This window comes from Hypomesus transpacificus, unplaced genomic scaffold (assembly GCF_021917145.1).
Source record: "Hypomesus transpacificus isolate Combined female unplaced genomic scaffold, fHypTra1 scaffold_201, whole genome shotgun sequence".
NCBI classification, from domain to species: Eukaryota; Metazoa; Chordata; class Actinopteri; order Osmeriformes; family Osmeridae; genus Hypomesus; species Hypomesus transpacificus.
This window is the reverse complement of record NW_025813742.1, coordinates 1-22,500: the sequence shown is the minus strand read 5'-3', so window position 1 is coordinate 22,500 and position 22,500 is coordinate 1. Positions and strand designations below refer to the sequence as shown.

The 22,500-nt window shown below is 44.3% G+C and overlaps 5 protein-coding genes across 9 annotated transcripts in view; 3 read left to right on the top strand and 2 right to left on the bottom strand.

The window, feature by feature from the left end:
- Positions 1 to 2,385, top strand: part of siah2l (seven in absentia homolog 2 (Drosophila)-like) — a 17,539-nt gene extending 15,154 nt beyond the window's left edge. For both annotated transcript variants that reach the window (XM_047013730.1, XM_047013731.1), the window contains exon 2: positions 1 to 2,385. This exon is cut by the window's left edge and continues 1,567 nt beyond it. The gene's annotated coding sequence lies outside the window, so the exon portion shown is untranslated.
- Positions 2,386 to 2,748: 363 nt separating this feature from the next.
- rbmx2 (RNA binding motif protein X-linked 2) lies at positions 2,749 to 4,884 on the bottom strand. Its single transcript, XM_047013729.1, has 6 exons — positions 4,823 to 4,884; positions 4,276 to 4,391; positions 4,111 to 4,162; positions 3,883 to 4,012; positions 3,511 to 3,691; positions 2,749 to 3,406 (listed from the first exon to the last, which is right to left on the bottom strand). Exons 1-6 carry the CDS (start codon positions 4,825 to 4,827, stop codon positions 2,814 to 2,816), a joined length of 1,077 nt encoding a protein of 358 aa, XP_046869685.1. The 5' UTR covers positions 4,828 to 4,884; the 3' UTR covers positions 2,749 to 2,813.
- Positions 4,885 to 6,261: 1,377 nt separating this feature from the next.
- LOC124462179 (glucose-dependent insulinotropic receptor) lies at positions 6,262 to 7,760 on the bottom strand. Its single transcript, XM_047013771.1, has 2 exons — positions 7,208 to 7,760; positions 6,262 to 6,905 (listed from the first exon to the last, which is right to left on the bottom strand). Exons 1-2 carry the CDS (start codon positions 7,758 to 7,760, stop codon positions 6,262 to 6,264), a joined length of 1,197 nt encoding a protein of 398 aa, XP_046869727.1.
- A 3,324-nt stretch (positions 7,761 to 11,084) lies between these two features.
- slc25a14 (solute carrier family 25 member 14) lies at positions 11,085 to 18,709 on the top strand. Of its 4 annotated transcripts, none has more exons than XM_047013762.1 (11): positions 11,086 to 11,255; positions 11,843 to 11,941; positions 12,405 to 12,543; positions 13,041 to 13,135; positions 14,396 to 14,481; positions 14,672 to 14,767; positions 14,871 to 14,995; positions 15,445 to 15,658; positions 16,179 to 16,281; positions 16,391 to 16,530; positions 16,750 to 18,709. In XM_047013762.1, the coding sequence occupies exons 2-9, from the start codon at positions 11,878 to 11,880 to the stop codon at positions 16,218 to 16,220; spliced, it is 861 nt and encodes a 286-aa protein (XP_046869718.1). In that variant the 5' UTR covers positions 11,086 to 11,255; positions 11,843 to 11,877; the 3' UTR covers positions 16,221 to 16,281; positions 16,391 to 16,530; positions 16,750 to 18,709. The 4 variants fall into 4 exon arrangements, with proteins under 4 accessions (XP_046869717.1, XP_046869718.1, XP_046869716.1 ...); XM_047013760.1 differs by having other exon boundaries at positions 16,179 to 16,530; positions 16,750 to 16,830; positions 17,815 to 18,709; XM_047013761.1 differs by having other exon boundaries at positions 11,085 to 11,255; positions 11,846 to 11,941; positions 16,179 to 16,530.
- Positions 18,710 to 20,168: 1,459 nt separating this feature from the next.
- On the top strand, positions 20,169 to 21,648 carry LOC124462176 (histone-lysine N-methyltransferase PRDM9-like). Its single transcript, XM_047013766.1, has 3 exons — positions 20,169 to 20,188; positions 20,329 to 20,519; positions 21,004 to 21,648. Exons 1-3 carry the CDS (start codon positions 20,184 to 20,186, stop codon positions 21,258 to 21,260), a joined length of 453 nt encoding a protein of 150 aa, XP_046869722.1. The 5' UTR covers positions 20,169 to 20,183; the 3' UTR covers positions 21,261 to 21,648.
- Positions 21,649 to 22,500: the final 852 nt, after the last annotated feature.

Genomic DNA, 22,500 nt, shown 5'->3' with positions numbered 1-22,500 from the left:
GTGTGTGTGTTGCTGTGTGCTTGTGCACATGAAGGGTTTGTGTGAATATGACGGTTAGTCAGCAGATTGTGAAGCTCTGTTTGGTAGCTGACTCATAACAAGTAACACTCCTTTTAACAACACTGTGGAGCTGTTTCCGCAAAAGGCAGATGTGTGTGTTGTAAATACACACACACACACTGTACTTTAGTTGAGTCATTAGATCTACTCAAACAGTTCCATCAGATGCGTAGAATCCGGAATCTTCTCAAGACTCCGATGTGGAGGGTTCTTCTTGGTCGGTCAGCCTTCTACAGTCGTCCTGCTCTTGTGTTGAAGCCTTCTGGTCACCTGCCGCCGCCCCCAGCAGCTGGTGTTGGTGCTGCCCAGGGTGTGCAGAGGACAGCTGGGCCACGCTCACCCGGAAACCTGCTTATCTTGGGGATATTGGGCGTGTCCATCTTGGATGGTAATGGAATATTGAGTGTAACTTCTAAATCACCTCTGGATTAGCTGAGTCTGGAGTCTATGAGGCCCTTAAGAGACATGGCCCATCGCCATAGTGAATGGCCTCAGGAGGCATCCCATAATGCTACATCTAACAAACCATCCAACCGACCCAATGGAGGAACCCATCGAATCACCATGACAACATACCTCTGATGACGACAACAACGGACATGTCTGTTGCCCCGTTGGAACGCTGGTGTTCCACTGGGCCCCTGCATTCTAGCCACAATCCCCTGTTTTCCCACAATCCACTCTGCCTCCGAACCCATCACCTCGCTACTCCGTTCTGTCTTTCTTATAAATATTGAAGATTTTATGTTTAATCTTATATTTTCTACAAACAAAAAAAAGAAAGAAAAAAAAACGTTGAAAAAAACTTGTAGAGAAAGTCGATGTATTCAGTTGTTGTGTAACGTCTGTGCTAAGTTGCTCCGTTGTAAAGAGGCGTCAAGGTTACTTTAGCATTTTAATGTGTTGCTGCAAGCTGATATATTCTCCATTACCCTAGCGTACACATCATATTCTTGTCCAGATCACATAATCCAAGTTTTACAGGAATAATGCCTTTTTGAACTTGATAATATAAATCTAACACCCATAATATGTTTTATCTCATAAGTGTTCACATCGAGTGATCACCGTTCTGTATGACGTCTCTGATTGTCAGAACACCGAGTAGGAACACAGGTGAACATTCTTCCACACCCGTCATGTCGGCCTATGTCAAAGCAGGTAGGCCGATTCCATAACTCTAGGCCTACAGTAATTCCCGTGGAAACACATGACTACCTGTTACATAGGTCGACACCATTTAATCAATAGGCTATCTTTTATACCAACCGAAAATTATTAAATTAAACCGGATCCTGTGATGGTTTCTACAGCAGAAACGGGGGCGTTTTTCAGACGACAAAAAAGACTGTCTTTTGCGAACTATTGTCAACTGCCTGAAAGCCATAATGTCATATCTGCATATAGCCTATTTGTTGAATCCAGAGAAGAAGACCTTAGTTTGTTATCAGAGCTGACTGTTGCAGATGCATCTCTAATTTATGTTAAGGAAAACGGTTGTGATTGACAGCGGTGTTTAAATAATGGATAGTCTGAGGATTTATTTTAATTTTTGTAATGTAACGTAATCATAAAACCGTGTGGTTTAGAGGGCGGACGTGTTTTTGAAAAGACTATCCCTGAGATTTTAACAAGTCCTTCTATCTGACTGTAGTGAACAGAGCCGGTCCACACAATACTTTCCAACCGGTCATTGGGGAGCATTGGGTGCTGGGGACAAGGGACAGCTCACCTTTCAGTCCCACTAGCTACCCCTACCCAGCCACATAGTGGGATGGGACCCCCCCCCCCCTCCGGCTTGACAGGACAACCAGTGACATTTACCACGTTCAAATGCCAGCGGTCGTCTCATTCAAACTCGTAACCCATCTTATCGGAAGTTCAAACGTTTTTGGTACCCCCGAGGCTAATAATAATACACAGTATTTACTATACCGCTTTTATGTCTGACATGTTAATTTATTCATGGGATTTGTTTCCGTAGCGACGCTACGCTGTTAATGTCGCTTTTCAAAAAGAATGCTGCAGGTCAAATTGTGGAGATTAAATCAGTTGACTTGCAACCCTGTTGATCAGGTGTCATCTAGTTTGTACATATGATTCACTGTTCAGTTCTTTATCTTAAATATTAAGCCTGTTCGTTGGTTCTTAATTGAAATTATAAATTGTGTATTGTTCTTTTGGACGGTAAATGTTGTTTCTCTGGCTGGTGTTTATTTTCTTTTAACCCAAAGTTACTTCTTTATTTTTGGAGCATAGCGAGCTTCCCATATTTACTATTTTGAATCTCTGTATCCACTTAAATCCAACTGAAATAAAATAAAATTTAAAATATTTCCCCCGAGTCACACTCACTTAATGTTGTTTACAAAAGCACATACTTTTTATTTACACGAAAAAAGCGTTAGAGGCACATTTCTGACATAACGCCAAGTCCAATTGAAACTCAGCTTTCATTGGTCCTGCTCGAAGCATGTGACTTTCAAGTCGTTGTCTTGGAAACAGAGACAGTTCAGCGTGCTCTTCACACTGGGTTTTCATATCGGCGGCTATCAAAGCCAGCAGAAAACGGCAGAGAGAGACAAGGAAAAAGCGAACAAAAGAATCTGTGACTGGTATTTTTAGCAAGTGTTGACTTTCAGTCGGCTGCCGAGTGAGTCTTAGAAGGGGGCTTTTGACTTGAAGTTAGGTCAGTCTTGTTAGGCGACAGGTTCACCTCAGTGTCTCCTGGTCAGTCTTGTTAGGCGACAGGTTCACCTGTGTCTCCTGTGTTCGCCTTCTCGACTGCCCCCCTCCTTGTGTTTGTTGTATCTGTCACTATCTCGATTTCTGTCGTTGTCTCTCTCTCTACTCCTATCTCGATCCATCCCTCTACTCCTATCGCTAACTCTTTCTTTCTCTCTCTCTCTGTTTCTATCCATGTCGCCATCTCTTTCCCTCGGTCTTTCCCTCTCCCGGTCGCCGCTTTCTCTCGGCGGAACGTCCAACTCCTCTCGTTCTTCCCTGCCCGTTCTCCAGCTGTCCCGGTTCCTCACTCCTCCCTCCCACTTCCTCTCCACTCCCCCGTCTCTCCACCCCTCCTCCTCCTCCCTCTCTCTGTTCCCGTCCCGCTGGTCTCCGTGGCGATGGCGGAACGCCGCGTTGTCCCGGGGACTGCGAAGCTGGGAGCCATGGCGCTCTGGCGCCCCCCGCTGGTTGTACTTGTCGTAGGCCTCGTCCTCCTTCTCCTGCTTGACTCTGACGGGATCAGACTCCTGAGGGTGCTTCTCCTGCTGCTCCAACTTCAGGACCTTTTTCTTCTCCTCTTTCTTCTTCTCTTTCTTTTTCTTCTTCTTCTCTTTCTTATCTGAGGGAGAGTCAGCTCGGAGTCAGACGAGCAACTGTTTTACAGTTACAAAAATAAAACACTCTTTGTATTTTAATAAAATCCTCCGCCTCCTCTCCTGTTACCTTTCTTGGCCTTCTTCACAGAGACGGCGTACTCTTCCTCCTCCTCGGATGACGAAGGGTCCGGCATTTTGGGGGCACATCCCTCCTCCCTCAGACGCTTGGTGATGTCATCGAGGTCCTCGTTGTCTTTGGGGGGGCGGTAGTTCATCACATGGTCTACACGGATGGTTCTCCCTTTAATCTGAATGGACAGACAAGCAAGCAGACAGACAGGCACAGACCAGTGAGTCCTAACGTATTAAGTTCTCCAGCCCAAACACTACCACAAACACCAACACAAGTATAGTCATTTTACTAGGCCTCAGTCGACAGACACCGACAATAAATACAAATGTCAAGGTGCAATGAATGGCAGGTTAGTTAGAGACTAACCTTAATCCCGTTTAAATTGTCAACAGCCAAGATAGTGCTTCTCTGGTCCTCATAGCAGATGAAACAGAAGCCTTTGGATTTGCCTGTCTTTTTATCACGTACCAGGTTGATGTTGGCCATCTCCCCATATCTGTCAGCAACACACAGATCAGAAGACAGGATTACACTCCTGGGTGTATTTTCAAAGGTGCAGAGACAGAGGTCAATGGGTTGAAAACTCCTACTCACTGGGAAAAGACACAGATGATGTCACCCTCCGTGAGTTCATACGGAAACCCTCCTGAAAGTTAAATAAGAAACACCAAGTTACGACTATATACTCAGTAGGACATTTCTTACAGCAAAACATAGCTGCCACCGCTTGGCCAGTATGAAATTAAAAGTACATCTTACCAACGAATATCCAGGCGCTGTCTTTATACTCTGAGTGCCAGGACACCGTCTCTTTAATACCCAAATTCGCTTCTCTCTCATTCAGCTCATTGATCAACTTCACCTTGGTTAGTGGACTGGAGGAAGGAGGAGAGACAGTGAATTTAAGCAACTGAAGGATCCTGTACGCATCATTAACAGAGTATGGCTTTTGCCCTCAGTACTCTAATCAAATTAATTATCCGCTTGTGTAACATCAGACCTAAAAAGTTTGAATGTGACAGTAATAAACATTTGCTGGATTTTACTTTGTCACGTAGCTGCATTACATAGTTTTATTAAGTTCTGCATGACGTACATTTTTTACAAGCTGCAGTAGCACATGCTACCAGTACTGTTATTGACTGTCTTTCGCTCTTTGCTCTGTCCCAGCCTTCACTTCAAAAGATCTAGCTATGTTAGCCACTAGCTAGTACTATGTATATTGCGCAAGAGATTAAAGATCATCTTGCAAATACAATCAATGGAAAATATGTACCGCATTTTGTGCACAAATCTAAGTACTTACTTCATGGTGAATTTGAAACAGACGTTATCGCTCGTTGCCCTGACAAGATGGACACATTTCCGTATCCGATGGGTCAGGTTTGCGCAGTGGTTTCTGGGAGTTGAAGTTTTATATGGTGTGAAAAGACTACTCATAACATAGTTGTTTTGATTCATACGGAAGCAAATCAGTGGCATGTTTGAATTTTAAAATACTTTATATTGAAATTTAAACACAAACGAATTTTTTGAACAATAAAATTCTAATCTAAACAATTCGAATACAAAAAATATTAGCCGAAATAAATTCATAATTCAATTTTAAAGAGGTAAATTTAAAACGAACAAATTCGTTGGTGTTTACATTTTAATATTGAGTATTCAATGCCTTCAAAATTCAAAACATTATGTCACTGATTTACTTCCATAGATCAATATTCCATAGTTTATAACAGTGTTTGGTGCAACAGTCGCATCAAATCACTACTTTTTGTCATTTGTTTTGGGCCACATTCATGTGTGTGGCATAATAAAAAGGCATTAATCATAATTACGTTTTTTTCTTCCATTTTGATTTACTCTGTTGTTTACCTACTGTTTTACAAGGATGGCCTCATAAATAGTGTTTAATGCTTCCAATTTTTTTGTAATTTTTTTTTTTACAACGATTCAACCGCTTATCTACTCACATAAGCTTGTTTATTGCCCCAATTCTACTTTACATAAGTAATTTAGTTCTATTTATATTGCCATAAATGTCTTAAATCATTTGGTGGGAAATTGTTTACAATGATAACGCCATGAACACAATGTAGATCCACAGAATATATAGAGTCCTTGTCAAAACATGTTCTCAAAAACTTAGACCATGAGGCAAATTAATCCAAGTCCAAGCTCAATCAAGCGCAACCAACTTTTTACTTTTTTTGTTTTTTTGTTTTACATTTCATCTTTAAGTTTCTTTAAAGAATAACGAGTAATTAAATCTCTGAATGTACAGAGTAGGTCTATGGTGTGACCTCATATGACTTTGACTTTGTCAGTTAGTGTCGAGTTAGCTTGGATGAGCTCAACTGGAGGTGCACGGAAAGGAAGCTACACAACTGACTGAAACAAACATGGAGGCTAAATGGACAGGACAAAGTGCACACTCAGAAGAGATGATATCAATTAGGACAGCGGAGGAAACAGAGCAAAAAGCGCAAATACAACCCATCTGTTCTGCTGCCCCTGAGGTGGAGAAGAGCACTGAAATGTCTCAGTGTTATGACTCACTTGTTTTTCTCCCATCGAGTTGTTTTTAGTTTGCCTAGCAACAATTGTGACGGGACCCACATCACAATTAAAAAAATCTAAGAATCCCCCTCCCCTCCCCCCAGCAATTATCAGGTCACACCACTTTTGTCACCAATAGACAACCACGTAGCTTAATTGGAAAAGCAGTCTGCGTTTTCAGGGATTTCACATTGACGTTGAAATGGACAATGGCCTGGCTTGGGTCTCCCGATGTGGCAGGTGAGGCAGAAAGGTGTGTTCCAGAGGTTCACTTCCTGTGATAGTCATCTGCGTGGGCAGGTGTCGCTGTGTGTGAAACCTCTCTGATGCATCCGAGGCACCCATGTGCAACAGCAGGCGTCTGCTTTTGCAAAAGAAAGACCCCAGTTGCAACCTGACCTCCCTCTGCCAGCACGCATACACCAAAGGGTTGATGAGAGAGTTAGACAGTCCCAGCAACCACAGATCGTTTTCCAGAAACCTCAGCAGCTTGCAGTCCTCGCACAGAAACTGAACCGCACACACCACAAAAAAGGGGCACCAGGATAGGGTGAAGCACCCCACCAGCAGAGCCACGGTTCTCAGGGCCTTGACGTGGCCCCAGTATCGATAGCTTCCCTGGGGCAGCCTGGAGCCCGCTTGCCTGGCCTGTCGTATTTGCTTCTGGTGGAAGCAGGCGATCTTCAGGATGTCCAGGTAGAAGAAGAGAAACACGGACAGTAAAGGGAAGAACGTGGTGCAGAACACGACCATGATTCCGCCGGGGCGGATGACGGAGAAGAACGTGCAGAAGCCACCGTAGGATTCCTGCTGGAGCCCCTTCACCACCCCTGTTGACACAAGTGAAAAGGAACGGTTAATGACATGGTGGCAAACAGTCGCAAAAAATCCATGAAACCGTGATTGTTTTTCGATTGAATTCGATGTCAGTTCTTTTTTTTAAAGAGTTTTAAATGAACTACCTCTACCTTGCTACCCTTATGAGTTACCAAGTTTAGGAGTAACAATGGAATCTCTACAAAAGCCATCTTTGTCAAGCTCAACTCAAATAAAACGGGTGCCTTATCTGTCATCTATAAACTAACCGCTAATGGTTAAGGACAAGAGCAACATGGTGACATGGTGACCCCACCTGGCAGTATTGCGAAGGTGAGTGACATCACCCAGAGCACCACCAGAGACCCAGCCACCGTCCACTTCCCCGTCAGGCGTGAGTAACGCAGGGGCAACTTGATGGCCACGTAGCGGTCCAGCGAGATGAGGAACATGGACAAAATGGAGGCCGTTGACGGCGCGATGACGAACCCCATGCGGAACAGGCACTTGCGGGCGGAGGGCACGCCGCTGCTCCCCGCGTCGCCGCGGAAACGGCTGGGCTCGGCCGCGGCGTCGTAGCTAAAGTCGTCGCTGGCGATGCCGGTGATGGCCAGGCCGACCAGCGTGTCGGCAAGGGCGAGGTTTAAAACAAAGCACCAACTCTGACTTCCCCTCCTTCGGATCAGCTGGAGGAGAGCAACCGCCACCAGTAGGTTGGTGGAGATGATCAGGCAGGCTGCCACGCTCAGGATCCAGCCGGTCACGTGTGGCTTCAGGCCCAGGTCCCAGGGTCGCACCGCCGGGTGCAGGAACGTGCTGAGGTTGATGGACGGGTCCCTCCTCCAACTGGACGTGTTATAAGGAGCCATTGAGTCTTCTTCCGGTCCTTAACTCCGAAGCGGTTTCTTCCTCTAGTTCCTATTGTGCGAAGCTTACGTTCACCGCCGACAAACGTGTATGCGGACCTCAGACCGGCGTAAATCCACCTCCCCATATCTCTCCTCCCATGTTGCTCAACTCCCTCAAATCTCCTCCTGAATCCTCTGTTTAGGAAAAGCTCTTGATCGAGGGGGCGAAACTCCCCGTGTCTTGCTGCTCTGGGGAAAAGGGACGGAAGGTCTCCCGCCAGCCTGTGCCTTATCGCCGTCGGCAGGTATACGTGGCTTCTCCCGGGCTCTCGCGGAGAGAGAAAGGGGGCAAAGTATCTTCCCCTCGTCGTCTGCTGTTCTCGTGTACAGCTGTCGCCGCTCTGGCTGACCCTTGTCCAGCCTGCTGCAAGCTGCCGGGCTGGCTGCCTTCCCAACTCCGTCTAAGAGCCCCCAGTGCAGACATCCGGCGTGATGGAGCCATTTTCCACAAGGATACACTCCAGACCAGAGGGTAATGACACCACATGCAGTATAAACAGCCCCGGCACTCTGACGGCAAACCGGATTGCACTGAATGGGATTTTTGATGCCACCTGTGTCTGCCTGATAAAGGCAGCGATCAGTGGGATCACTTTGTCTTAATTTGGGAGGGAGGGTCCTGGGGGGGGGGGGGGGGATTGGTTCAGTATATTGTTTTAAATGAATGAATAAAGACAGACACCAGTGTCAAGTTCACAAGCTGTGTTCCAACATTGTACAAGTCCCCACACACGGAGTCCGGGGAACAGTCCGGCTAGTCGATTACCTATCAACTGGACTCCTTAACAGATTTTTCTTGGGGCCCATTCACTCTGTCTGCCTGTGGTCTGTCAAATGTGGATCTGTAAAGAAATGTACCACAGACAGTAAAATAGATATGAGTACAGACAGAGTATGCTATCTCTATGTCTCTCTCTCTTCCCTCTCTCTGTGTGTGTAAGGACTTACCCAAACAAACAATGTGTCTGTGAGAGTTAGAATATATGCTTGTGTGTGTGTGTGAGAGAAAGTGAGCGAGGGAAATTGAGTGAAAACATGTGTGTGTGTGTGTGAGAGTCTAACTCACGCATGTCCTAATTTCCCAGAGAGGGGTCCGGAATCTCACTGCATGTCTCCTTTTGTATTTGTTTACTCAACTACGTCCGCTTTATGTGGGGGAAATGACACTGAGACTGACAGGGGCATAAATAAAAACTACTGGGTTAAATAACACCATCAAGCCAGTTTCCTCATGGAGACAAGCATACATGAAATGTGTTAAACTGAGTCTATGCTCCTTATACTGACTGGAGCCACCTGACAATTAGTTAAAAACACTTTTTAACATTGTCTCAGGCACATCACAGCAGTCCACAACCAAATCAGACCTTCATCGCCAGGTTGATGGACTGTTGTCTTTCCACATAGAGCCATGTGTTGGGACGAAAGATACTCTTTTCATCGCGCGGAGAAACACCACAAACAAAACCTTCGGCTCCCACAGACATACAATGTGGGACTATTGTTCCTCCCTGCTAGACGTTTCAGTGCCATTGAAAACACGACTGTGGGTCAGCAGTTACTGTGCCCACCGGCCAGCGTTGGTATGCATTCTCACCCTGTGTACTCCAACCTCTGCCCAGTCCTCACCAACTTGGACCAGGTTCCTTTCATACACCGCCTTCGCCTGCTTAGAAACGTCTCGAAAGGTGCTGTATACGTCGAAAAATTTAGAACTACCTGGTTTGACCTACCAAGCTGCTTTGAGATTCTACAGGACAGTGCTCTGAAGATGTCTTTAAAGAGGCGACTGCTATCCATGTTCTTGTGTTGCGTTTATTGCGTTGCCTCGCTGTTCTGCCTCAACCCCAACCGCAACAACTGTGTTTCCGTAGGAGCCCGGTGAGTGTGTGTGTGTGTGAGTGTCTGTGTGTGTGAGGGGAGGGTACAGGTGTACGTGTGTGTGTGTGTTTGTGTGAATGTTGTGTGTCAATGACTGTGTGTGTATATTATCTGTATTGGTGTATCATATTATTATTGATAGATGACAACAGATTTTCTATTATTAGGGTAGGTCAACTTGTGTTTAGAGGTTGGAGTAATTCAATAAAATTATAGTACTGAACTGTGTGTCAAGGTATGCTTTGAGTTTAACCATTTATTGTGTTTGGCACCACTCACTGACCAATCCCCTTTGTGCTTTCGTGTCCGACCAGGAACCTGTTGACAGTGGTCCAGCAACTGTACCAGCGTGTTATGAGATTGTTGCGCACTACCCTGTGACACTAAGCCTCCTGCCCCCTAACCAGCACCCAATCTGGGACTCTAGTCTGGCCTGCCCTGGTTCTCCAGAGATGAGATACACGTCCTTATCTGTCCTAACCAGAAGAAGAGAACAGTGTCCTTTAGTCATGGATTGTGGACAATTCTTGATCATCTAAACATGGTATTTGCCCCCGTTCGGCTTGCAAGCTGATCTTCTGCATAGGAAACAGCGATTTCATATTTTTTATACTAATTTTTTTTTACTCTGATGCGATTAGGTTGTGAGGAAGCTTTCGTGGGCTGCAGGATGAGGACGAGTTGGCATGACTGCAAACACCCTCGTTTCAACTGTGTTTCGGCTTTCGTTTGTGATCCTCTTCGTACGACGGCTGACTGCTCTATTTCAGCGAGGAAGATGTTGTTGCCATGGGGACAACGGCCCGTTACTGGTCTTTCGCTTAGCTAAGCGCCAGCTTAGTTGGTATTGCACAGGAGTGTACTTTTTGTGTGGAGGAGATTTCAATGCAAGCACATTATTTTTGCTGAATTAAAAGGTGATCCCAACTTAAGTAACATTGAATGATCAGTTGTGGTGCCTTCCTCTTGAAAATTGACTTAGCCTATAGGTCTATACATTTAACACCATAGATATATATATAAAGGCTTTATATATCTATGTTTAACACCTTGACATGACATTTCTTTAGCAAATTATTGCAGGATACGTCACATTAATTTTCAATTCGTATTAAATGTTATATTGTGTTGAACTGTAAAACTTTAAATAAACAATTTCTAACTAAATTATAACAAATATTTTCTTTCTGTTGTTTTGCGATAGCTTGAATTTGACTTAAAATCGTATATTAATGCAGCCTGTATTGCTATTCTCACGCACATATGTTTCACTAAACAACATTCTCTTGAATGGATTCAGACAGGGTCAAATAATTGACTTTGAAAAGGTGGTCAATTGGGTGACCTACACTTAATGCTGAAGGTTTGGACCTCTTCCGGTCTGTTCGGCAGAGTTCCTGTATCCAGGCTACCGCGTGAACGAGCTCTTGACTTGCATTAGAAATGGAAAGCTGCCGCCGGTCAACTTTTAGCAAGGCTCTGGATGTCATGAGTTTCCTCTCCTTGTCGTGAAAGTCATGGAGTCTATAATCAAGTAACAGTGAACAACTTGGACTTGACAGGGATACTCTACAGGTATGTGTCATTTTGGGACATTAAACTGCTAAATTACAAGATTCCACCTGGTCGAATCATTTCTAGAACTTACAGCTTGTTGTACTAGCTAGCTAGCCAGCCATCTGTTTGTGAGAGCGAACGTAATACCAAGCTGTTGCTAGCCTCACAATAAAGGACCTCTTTAAACAACCCTGTCCTTTTTATTTACATTTGGAGGAGATGGTCTGTTCATCAATTCAAGATGTTTTAATAATCTAGCCCATAAGATTACTTTGTTTGTAGAATATAAAAAAATATCGAGCGACATTTACGCTCACATTTGTCTTTACATAGCGATGCAGGCGTGAATCAAGCCGTGTCAACCAATTACGTTTTGTAAATAATTGATGGACTGAAATTGCAGCCAATAGAAAAGCTGTAGACGAGCGATGGCTCGTTCATGAATATTTGACACTTGCTTCTCTTTCCGGCGCAGTGGTCCGCTCTGTGATGCTGTACTATCCGCTCGTTTGCAAGTGATCCCATAGTCATCAGCGCAATGTTATATTATGTGCGATTACAACAGTTTGTATATTTGTATCTTGGTGGCTTGCTATTGTTTTTAGCAGGACTGCACCAAGTTGAAGCGGCCACTACAGAAATGGCCAATCTAAACTGGAAACCTTTCATCTACGGAGGGATGGCCTCAATTGTCGCAGAATTCGGTACGTGATGCAGCTTACCTTACAGATGGATGTACCGACTAGGAACATTTGCATAGTTTGTTTATCACTATTTTCTTTCTCCTCAATTGAATAACTTGAATAGAGACGTTAATAAACTATCGGTGGACGAACTGGGAGATGTGCGGTGTCTACATCTGTGAAGTGATTTCGATGCATCAAAAGATGCATCTATTAATAATGCTCTTTCCCGGTTAGCATATTCCTTGAACATGCTAATGTTTGGAACGCCCTTCAACAGAAACCCATATCTCAGCTATGCTGGAGAACCTGACTATTCATTGCAATTATCATTATTAATTTACCTCTATATCTCACAACTACTCGTTGCTAACTACTCACACTTCCAGAGTCGGAGACTGTTAATTAAAACGTGACACTCCCTCTAGAGTACTCTATACTGTCGCACGAGCTGTGTCTCTAAGCGTCTGTTTGGGTTCCACAGGTACGTTCCCCATAGACCTCACGAAGACGCGGTTGCAGGTGCAGGGGCAGTCTCAGTACATGGAAGTGCGTTACCGGGGCATGTTCCACGCCCTCTTCAGGATCGGCAAGGAGGAGGGCATTAAGGCCTTGTACTCTGGGTGAGAACAGACCACCTCTTTAAATTACTATGATTTAATTTAGTAGATGCTTTTTAAGAACCTGATAAATGGAATATATATATATATATATATATATATATATATATATATATATATATACATACACACACACACACACACACACACACACACACACACACACACACAGCCTCCATACTATTATCTCATTCATAACCAGCCCTGTGTGAGACAACTCACAAGGAAAGAGCTTAAGAATGGGCAAAAAAGACCAGAGAGCCTGTATAGTATTCTGCTGAACTGTACCTGGGCCTGACTGGCTCAGCGTGAGTGAAAGAGGAAATGCCTCCCCAGGACTAGGTTGTGTGTGTCTGTTGGATTTGCATGGGAGCGGGAGGGGATAACCGGTTGAGTTAGCCTTTCCACTATTTCAATCTGAGACTTGAGAGATACAGCTCCTGTCTGTAGCCTGTCTGTAAACATCTCTCTCCCTCTCCGGCTGTCCATCCTTTGTACAGGATCTCTCCAGCGCTGCTGAGACAGGCCTCCTATGGCACCATCAAGATCGGCACCTACAACACCCTCAAGGGGCTTTTCGTCAGCCGGCCAGAAGGTGGTTTCCCCCTCGCCTACCTACCTACCCTCCACACATTGTGACGTCACGCATTCTGACGCGTTCTCTGCCAAATGCCAGACATTTTTAGGAGGTGGGGGGGGGGGGTAGAGGTAGAGGAGATGAGAGGGGGAAGGAGCCTGATTGCTCCTGTACATGTGTTTGGGTTAGATTACCTGCTAAACCACCTGGTGTCAGATAGGCTTCCATCTCCTGGATAAAGAAATTAGTCTACTAATTTCTCTCTCTCTCTCTCTCTCTCTCTCTCTCTCTCTCTCTCTGTCTCTCTGTCTCTGTCTCTCTCAATCTCTGTTTATCTCCTATTCTAACCCCTCTCTCACACCTAATCTCTCTCCGTTTAACTCTCCCCATCTACTCCCACAAAGTATTTACAATGGCACACGACGACGGCCTTCTTTCAAACTATACCGAGCCCTTGTCACACAACCAGGAAGTGGACAGCAGAGCTATAAATAGCATCTTAGTATTGTCCTGGAAGGGTTCACCCCCCCATCACATCCCATCATCATCATCTCCTTGTGCTATTGCCTGGCTGTGCCGCACGTGTGTTGTGAATGCTTGTTTTGATACAGGCGTTTGGGGTGGCCTGGTGTTTTATGGGGCACCCAGAGGAACCCACGTCCTTCCACCAAAACGATGGGGGCGAGGAGCACGCTAACTAATGGTCACATTGATACAGCGCCACTGTAACTATCGTTCTAAACTCTGATTCCCTTATTTATTTTTTTACTTCCTGTGTCACAAACACTTTCTTCCACTCTAGATTCTTACCGGTAATATAGTGATTAATATACATATGATCAAAACAATAATAACGCCCTAACCCCCTAAGTGATAGCTCGCTAATCGCTAATAAATGAGAATCTGTCCAGGAAATCGCTGGCAAGCCCTGCGTCCTCTCGTACTCTAGTGTTAGATCTTGGGCTGAGTTTGGGCTTGGTTAGACTTGGATAAAGAACCACGACTAACCTGGCGGCTGTTTAACTTCTGACAAAGAGGTTGGGAACAGTGTTGTGCCTTTCCTGTGTCACTCTCTCCTACGTCCTGATCTCTGCATGCGCACGTCTAACGTGGATTAGAAGTTTTGTAATTGATGGATGATTCACAGAACGTTCTTTTATTGGGAGTCTCTTGTTTCATGGCCGTCTTTTTTCAGAGCTTTCTCTTTCTTTCTGTGTCCTCATGTCTGCGTAGGGAAAACATTGTTTTGGGTGTGGGCTAACTGTGTGTGTGTGACAGATGAAACCATGGTGATCAACGTGTTCTGTGGTGTGGTGTCAGGAGTACTGTCCTCCTCGCTGGCCAACCCCACTGACGTCCTCAAGGTACGCTGTTCCTTCTGCTACACACACACACACACACACCTGTACAGACTCACACCTGTACAGACTCACACCTGTACAGACTCACACCTGTACAGACTCACCTCTAGAAATGCTTTAACGTGTGAGGATGTGGCCGGAGTGGAAACTGGACTGATGATGATGACGACCAGAGTGTCCCCTGTGTGTTCAGATCAGGATGCAGGCCCAGGGCAGTCTGTTACAGGGCAGCATGATGTCCAACTTCATCAGCATCTACCAGAATGAAGGGACCAGGGGACTCTGGAGGGTGAGTATGCCTGTCTGTCTGTCTGTGTGTGTGTGTGTGTGTGTGTGAGAGCACGTGTGTGTGAGAGCATGTGTGTGTCTGACTGCGCTCTGCTCCCCCCCAGGGTGTCATCCCCACAGCCCAGCGGGCGGCCATCGTGGTGGGGGTGGAGCTTCCTGTCTATGACATCACCAAGAAGCATCTGATTCGCTCGGGCACCATGGGAGACAATATACTGACACATTTCGTGTAGGTGTTCAGGAAAGAGAGCACGTGTGACAAAGTAGTACTGCTAAGAAGGCTGTAAGGAGGCCTGGGGTGTATGACAGGACTGTTTTTGATGTTCACCTTGTGTGTTTGTTTGTGTGTCTCTGTTGTCTCTCTGTCTCAATATCTCTCTCTGTCTGTCGGTCTGTCTGTTTGTCTCTGCCTGTCTGTCTGCCTGCCTGTCTCTCTGTCTGTCTCTGCCTGTCCCTGTCTGCCTGTCTCTCTGCCTGTCTGTCTGTCCCTGTCTGTCTGTCTCTGCCTGTCCCTGTCTGCCTGTCTCTCTGCCTGTCTGTCTGTCCCTGTCTGTCTGTCTCTCTGCCTGTCTGTCTGTCCCTGTCTGCCTGTCTCTCTGCCTGTCTGTCTGTCTCTGCTTGTCTGTCCCTGTCTGTCTGTCCCTGTTTGCCTGTCTCTCTGCCTGTCTGTCTCCTCAGCTCCAGTTTCACGTGTGGCCTGGCGGGGGCGCTAGCCTCCAACCCGGTGGACGTGGTCCGGACCAGGATGATGAACCAGCGCGTGCTGTCAGGCGGCCCCATGTACAAGGGCACCCTGGACGGCCTGATGCAGACCTGGAAGAACGAGGGCTTCTTCGCCCTCTACAAGGGCTTCTGGCCCAACTGGCTCAGACTAGGGCCATGGAACATCATCGTATCCTTCACAGCTGCCTAGATCGTTATGTAAAATCATTAACTGACACGTTTTTATCTGAAGCGACATGAGGAGGAGAGGGAGGGGGGGATTTGTCAACCTTGGTGAGCTTGACTTCCACTGAAAACATCATGGAAGGAGATTCTTAATGAGGGTTAGTCTGGGTCAGGGTTTAATCAGGGTTATTCTGGTTACTTATTGTGGAGCAGTTTAATAAGCAAACCTAACCCTTCCCATCAGCCAGTGAGAACACTAAATATCGGGCTTGCTTCTTTTGGAATGGTTTATGAAACGAGGAGAGGGGCTCTGGAATTAATAAGCATGTTGAAGGAAATTCTTAAGCAGGTTTAGTCTAGTTCTGGGAACAGGGTCGGATTACTAAACCTTATGGTGTAGTGTTGCAATGACTGACTGAGTTAGTTACAGAGTGGCTTTTTTGGCAAATCTACCGTACACTGTTAATTGAAAACAAGATTTCAAGTTGAGCAGGAATGTGCGGTCCTTAACCCCGCCCCCTCAGTTCTTCATCACCTTTGAACAGCTGAAGAAGATGCCCTTATAGTCGGAAAACAGGAAACGATCAATCCAGGAAGTGGACTTGAGTGTGTGTGTTGTGTGTGATTGTGAGTGTCCTGACGTTCACAGTCCATCCCAAAGTTGCACAAAAGCCACGTGCTATTTCAGTTTATTGTTACCATTTCAATTTATTATCTTTTTGTACGACTTTTACAGCGTCTGTTACACTTTGCGCGCAATAGCCCTTCATGCCGCTGAACTCCAGGCAGCTGAAGGTTGAAGCGGAGTATGGAAGCCCAGAAGGGCCAAACCACATGTGATTGGCTAGGTAGAGCTGCCTGCCAGTGTAAAGGATGGTAGGAAGGGGAGGGGGGGGGGGGGGGGGGGGGGGGGGGTTGAAGCTGAGAAACATGGACCTGGGAACTACTCATGAGATTTGAAATTAAATGAATTAAACACAACAGCTGATTGTAGTTTTAGCTGCACTGCATGGAAAGTAAAAAAAAAAAAAAAAAAAGGTTTAAATGTTGAGAATCAAGTGTCTTTGGGCCTATTGGATGTCCTTGTGCTTTTAGGGCAAGCGTGTTTGTGGGTGCTGTGTGAGAGACTCAGGATGGTTACTTGAATCCAGTCCAAATGTGAACCAAAGCCACCAGGTGAATAAAATTACTTTCTTTTGTAATTGTACATGACCCCCCCCACTCCACCAACACAGGCACACACTAAAACCTACCAAACAAAACAGCCCATAGTTGATTCAGTTCATGGTCAACAGTACGGTACAGTTGTAGACACACAAACCCTCATTTCTCAAAAGTTTATTTAGTTGTATTTAATTTTTTCTGTGATCATACTGAAGAGGGACCGACCTGGTTGCCACGGTGAATCCCCAACGATTCCACGCACAAGCGTCTGTGTTATCCAATGTCTACTTGTACATATTTATGTACTAAGTTACTTTAAAGTTAAGATATTTGCGTGTTTGGTTAGGTTTCTCTTTCTTCCTGTATTGAGGTTGGAGCAGGGGCTGGATAGGAGAGCTTGGAGAGTTTGTTAGGCTATAGTGCCAAACTTTGCTGGTACTGAACAGGTTTTCTGCTTTGAAACTCAAATCTGGAGTTGTTTAGGTACCAGGAGAATGCACTATAGATATTTTCTCAAGCCTTATTATTATTATAAAGTATTAGTATTAGTAATACGTATTATTGTTATTTGGATTATTATTAGTAATAATAATAATAATAATGTTTTCTCATGGTTCTACTTGTTGAGATAAAGGATCATGTTATGGTCACAGTTGACCTGCTAGGACCAGTACTGTGGTGTTAGAGGAGCTTTTCCTGACGTTTTAGATACGCCTGATGATCTGTTTGGATTTGTTACCAACCTCATAAAGAGAGGGGAGTGGGGGAAACTAGTTTTGTTTGAGAGTTAGGTTGTATGTGCTACTGTATTTCCGCAATCACATTTTCCGAAGTGTTTTATTTTATTTATTTTTTATTCTGAATGATTAGTTTTAATAATGATGCAAGCTTTATTCACCACTTCATTTATTGGTGACTTTTGGGGCTTTTGGCTTTCCTTCCAGTGATTAATTGTGTATTCAATGTCAAACGTGTTATGTGCATGTCTTGGTTTAGAGTCTAGCCAAGGATAACCTGAATGCAGCACCTTGGACCAGGAGTCACGATCCCTGGAGAACCTTCTAGAGCATCCTCTCTCAACCCTGGTCCTCAGGGACCCCTGCCCTGCATGTTCTAGAGGTTTCCCTACTCCAACGCAACATCTAGGACATGCGGGGCAGGGGGTCACGAGAATCAGGGTTGAGGAAGGCTGGCCTAGATTTCTGGATCTTATAAATAATAATGATCAAAATAAATAATTCAGTAACTAAAACATTTAGAAAATCATTCCCTTTCTTCACAGTCTGTGAAACGTGAGTTTTCGTTGTTAGTCTTTGAAATAATTTTTTGAAATGATGACGTCCTTCGTGAACTTAAAAGGTCCACCCTAAAGGGCAACTCTAGTTCTCATTTCACACTGCTTGCTTTAATTCTTAAATTTGATTCTTTTTTTTTAATTTCTATCAACATGTTCATCTCATTTCAAGGCCAGCCCTGAATATCTTTCACCTTGGTTGTTCATCTGTAAATTGATGCAGCTTGTGTTGGATTTTCAGAACAGTTCAGTACTGTAGAAAGTTAAGGGTCCGAACTATCTTTTTATTCTGTTGATACATTACCTAAACACAGTCAACATGTTGAATATTCTGTCTGCTACCTTTTGAATCTTTCCTGACTGCTGTAGATTCTGACTTGAAGACTGTTTTAGGCCTGTTTCCCAGCCTATTACATCTCTTGGCCATTTGCACTTCTGCCTGTTGAAACTGTGTTTGCAATCATATTTATGATATTTTGCTTGTTTAGGTGACCGAATGTATGGTTGGTTATGTGTTGAATATTTTTGTGTGACGGCATTTTAAGTAAATGTACACTCTGAAATAAAATATATCCACCGATTGTTTCCACACCCAAAGTGATTTATACATTTATTTTTCTACTTCTCAAAATGAAGGCTCATGGGCATTTAGCTCAGTGGTTAGAGCATTTGACTACAGGTGAAGCAGTTGCAGGTTCAAATCCCTTTGTACATCGCTTTGGATGAAGTGCCAAAGAACACAGAAAAAACTGCCTGATGTGTATCCCCTCTTTAACTCGTATGGTAGACAGCAAAAGCTACAGTGGGGATACACATTATATCAGGTTAAAAAACAGCCTGATATAATGTGTAACCCCTCTGGGGGTAACATTTTTTTACCTTCAGATATCACCATTATAATTACTGAGTTGATTACAAGACATACAAAAAATGTATTACAAGTTTTTTTAAATGGTTTGCTAACATGGGCAAAGGGTGCAAATTTGCGAATTTGCATGAATAATTGCATAAAATTGCATTGAATATAGCCAGGTGAAAATGTCTTGTTGAATCTTGTTGACATCTTACAGTAAAAGACTAGGTGCAAACAAATGTCACCATAAGGGGCAGAGATTCAGTCATTCATTCAAGGTCCATTCAACTGTCAATCAACTGTCATTAAGCTGTCACTCAGGCAAGAAAGATTTATTTTGTTTTTTCCTACCTGGATTGTTCAACCTACATTAATAAAACATACCTGGTGGTGATCAATACAAAAAAAGATTTGCTACGGCTCTGAGACTTCCCGCCGTTGCAGTTTGGCGCCAGTAAAGGTAGTCTCAAGGTCCGAGGGTAATTTTCTTCAGACTGATTTCATCTCAGGACTGAAGGAAGTTATCCGAAGGTAACTTTTTACATTTAGCTGCTTTCATCAAGTTTAGTCGCACGTAAAGTAGCGTTACTTAACGTTAATAATATGTTATTCAAATTATACAAATTCGTCTGTTGAGAAGTGAATCTTGCATTGTCATGTTAGATAAAGTTTACCAGTCGACGGTGCTAATATGCTAGCTGCTGTAACGCTATTTAACAAAATTAGCGTTAACTGTCCAGTGTCACTACTGTAGCTTTATAGATAATTTGGCTACTCACAATACATGAATTAACTGTGGCTGGTGCCGTGCCGGTTGTGATACATATGTTGGCTAGTTAGACTATAATTTATGACTGGCTATAGTAACGTAGACTTACAAGGGAAGGGGTAGCGAGCTAGCTAGTAGCGGTAGATAGGCAGACTTTTTCTTGTGGATAGCCTTAAACTCCAGCAGCAGAACTGACGACCAAGTTAAGCAACCAAGATCAGAAATAATAGTTTTTACTGAAAAAGCTTTTCATGCATCCCTTGTGTGAAGCAGAAAGTTTCCCTGACAGAAAGTTCCCCAAATGTATGAGTGTATGTTTTAAAACCATGTATCTATGGGTTTTAAGACAGCACAAACAGTGTGTGTGTGTGTGTGTGCATTTCCAGATTTACAAGAGCAGACACTGTGACGAGTACATTGATGCCAAGAGAGAGTTTCACTCCAACTGGATGAGGTGACGACAAAACACCCTGACTCAGTTTGACTGATCTCACTCTCCTAACTCCTTCAACTTCTCTTCGTTTAAACCTTTCATGTTCTGATCCCCCTTAACCTTCTCATCTCCCTCCACCCCATCTCCCCTCCTCCCCCCAGGTATGTGAACTGTGCGCGTAATGAGGAGGAACAGAACCTGGTGACCTTTCAGCACCGAGGAGCCATCCTGTACCGCTGCTGCCGGCCGCTGGCCCCAGGGGAGGAGCTGCTGGTCTGGTACGGAGAGGAGTACTCCAGAGAGTTGGGCATCTCCTTTGACTACCTCTGGGACAACAAGAGCTCCACCAGAGGTACCTCCTCTTAGTGTCCTCCTCTCCTTTCCTCCTCTTTCCTTTCCTCCTGACATATCTTCTCTCTTCTTATGTCTCCTCTGTCTTTTCTCCTCTTACGTCTCCTCCTCTCTCCTCTTCCCCCTCCGCTTCCCTCTCCTCCATAATTTCTCTCCTCCCTTCTCATTTACATTTCCCTCTCTATAGGAAGATTGGAAGGGCTTGTAACATTGAGCCACACAAATCACTGACTGGAGATGTTCTTAACCTACAATTTTATTGACCTTAACTGCATTCGTATGGTAGAAGACTGATATACAAGACCATTGATTTTAATGTCAATAGTACATTTGTCTCTCTTTCATTACCACCTCTAACGAACATTAAACCCACAGACCAGGATTGCAACCTGTTAACCCTTTCCCTTACCAAAGGTTGTCATTTTAAAACGATGCTGTTTGTATTTAATTGTATTACATTTATTTTTTTGCTCTCTCTTTTCCAGGACCAAGGATAGAGTTGTCCCAGACTCCGGTGTTCTATTTCTCCCAGTGTCCTCTCTCCTTCACTGCCCAGATCTACCTCCACAAGCACATCAAGAGGTGCCACCATGACCTGTACGTCTCTCTGCTGAGGAGTGGAGAGATCAGACCAGAGACTTTGTCCTCCTCTCGACCACGCCCCAACACCACCTCCTCCCTCCCCCCGGGTCCCCACCCAGGGAAGCATGGACAAGGAAAAGGCCAGACATCACCACTGTGACCAGTGTAGGAAGAGCTTCAGTCAGTCAGCACATTTAAAGATACACCAGCGTGTTCACTCAGGAGAGAAGCCGTACCACTGTGACCAGTGTGGGAAGATCTTCAGTCGGTCAGCACATTTAAAGATACACCAGCGTGTTCACTCAGGAGAGAAGCCGTACCACTGTGACCAGTGTGGGAAAAGCTTCAGTCGGTCAGAAACCTTAGAGATACACCAGCGTGTTCACTCAGGAGAGAAGCCGTACCACTGTGACCAGTGTGGGAAGAGCTTCAGTCGGTCAGAAACCTTAAAGATACACCAGCGTGTTCACTCAGGGGAGAAGCCGTACCACTGTGACCAGTGTGGGAAGAGCTTCAGTCTGTCAGGAGACTTAGAGAGACACCAGCGTGTTCACCCAGGAGAGAAGCCGTACCACTGTGACCAGTGTGGGAAGAGCTTCAGTCAGTCAGGAAATTTAAAGAAACACCAGCGTGTTCACTCAAGAGAGAAGCCGTACCACTGTGACCAGTGTGGGAAGAGCTTCAGTCGGTCAGGACATTTAAAGACACACTTTTGTTCTGGGTAGACTAGAGATCCTGAACTCTAGATCTCACTTAATAATCCAATTTAAATAAACATAGGAAATGTATGAATTTGTATTCGGTAATTAAAGTATAATTGTACATAAGATATTTGATTTATACTGAAAATGTATATTGTATATAAATTTAAACCTAAAATACAGGCTATGTACAATTGTTTCATTGTTTATTATATAATTGTTTGATAATAATTAATTATGTATGACTTAATATATATTTTGCTTATAAACATAAACTTAAATAACATGCTATGTTATGTGATGTAGACAATAATATATAAAATTAACACAAACATTGAATGCTACTGTCTGTTTATGTGTGATCTATACTGTGAGCATAACGTTGTTATCCACCTCGAGCCTCATTTCCATACTCACGTAGTGTTTATGTGACTGTTACATCAGGATGGGAGAAATGAAGTTTCAGCAGAAAAATATTCATGGTTTAATTAAAACTCTTAATTACGTCATGAGAACAATCCCACTTCCTTCCACAATTAAACACAGTATGCTGTGTTTCCAGAAATGCTGTTATGCTTAAATACTGTAATATTCTAAGTCTTTGAAAATTACAACTCCATTGAGGATGCGTATAGCTTTTGGTAGGCTGTGCTTCAATAACATTTGCATGTGGACCGCCCACAGCAGTCTAGTCACATT

Excerpts from the sequence above, each read along its gene's own strand:
- LOC124462176 (XM_047013766.1), top strand. Across the intron at positions 20,520-21,003 it reads CAACAAGAGCTCCACCAGAG|GACCAAGGATAGAGTTGTCC; the intron begins GTACCTCCTCTT and ends TCTCTTTTCCAG.
- slc25a14 (XM_047013761.1), top strand. The coding sequence starts at position 11,878 with ATGGCCAATCTAAACTGGAAACCTTTCATCTACGGAGGGATGGCCTCA. Across the intron at positions 14,482-14,671 it reads ACCCCACTGACGTCCTCAAG|ATCAGGATGCAGGCCCAGGG; the intron begins GTACGCTGTTCC and ends CTGTGTGTTCAG. Across the intron at positions 14,768-14,870 it reads GGACCAGGGGACTCTGGAGG|GGTGTCATCCCCACAGCCCA; the intron begins GTGAGTATGCCT and ends GCTCCCCCCCAG.
- rbmx2 (XM_047013729.1), bottom strand. Across the intron at positions 4,163-4,275 it reads CAGCGCCTGGATATTCGTTG|GAGGGTTTCCGTATGAACTC; the intron begins GTAAGATGTACT and ends TTTAACTTTCAG. Across the intron at positions 4,013-4,110 it reads ATCATCTGTGTCTTTTCCCA|ATATGGGGAGATGGCCAACA; the intron begins GTGAGTAGGAGT and ends TGTTGCTGACAG.
- LOC124462179 (XM_047013771.1), bottom strand. The coding sequence starts at position 7,760 with ATGGCTCCTTATAACACGTCCAGTTGGAGGAGGGACCCGTCCATCAAC. Across the intron at positions 6,906-7,207 it reads CACCTTCGCAATACTGCCAG|GGGTGGTGAAGGGGCTCCAG; the intron begins GTGGGGTCACCA and ends TTGTGTCAACAG.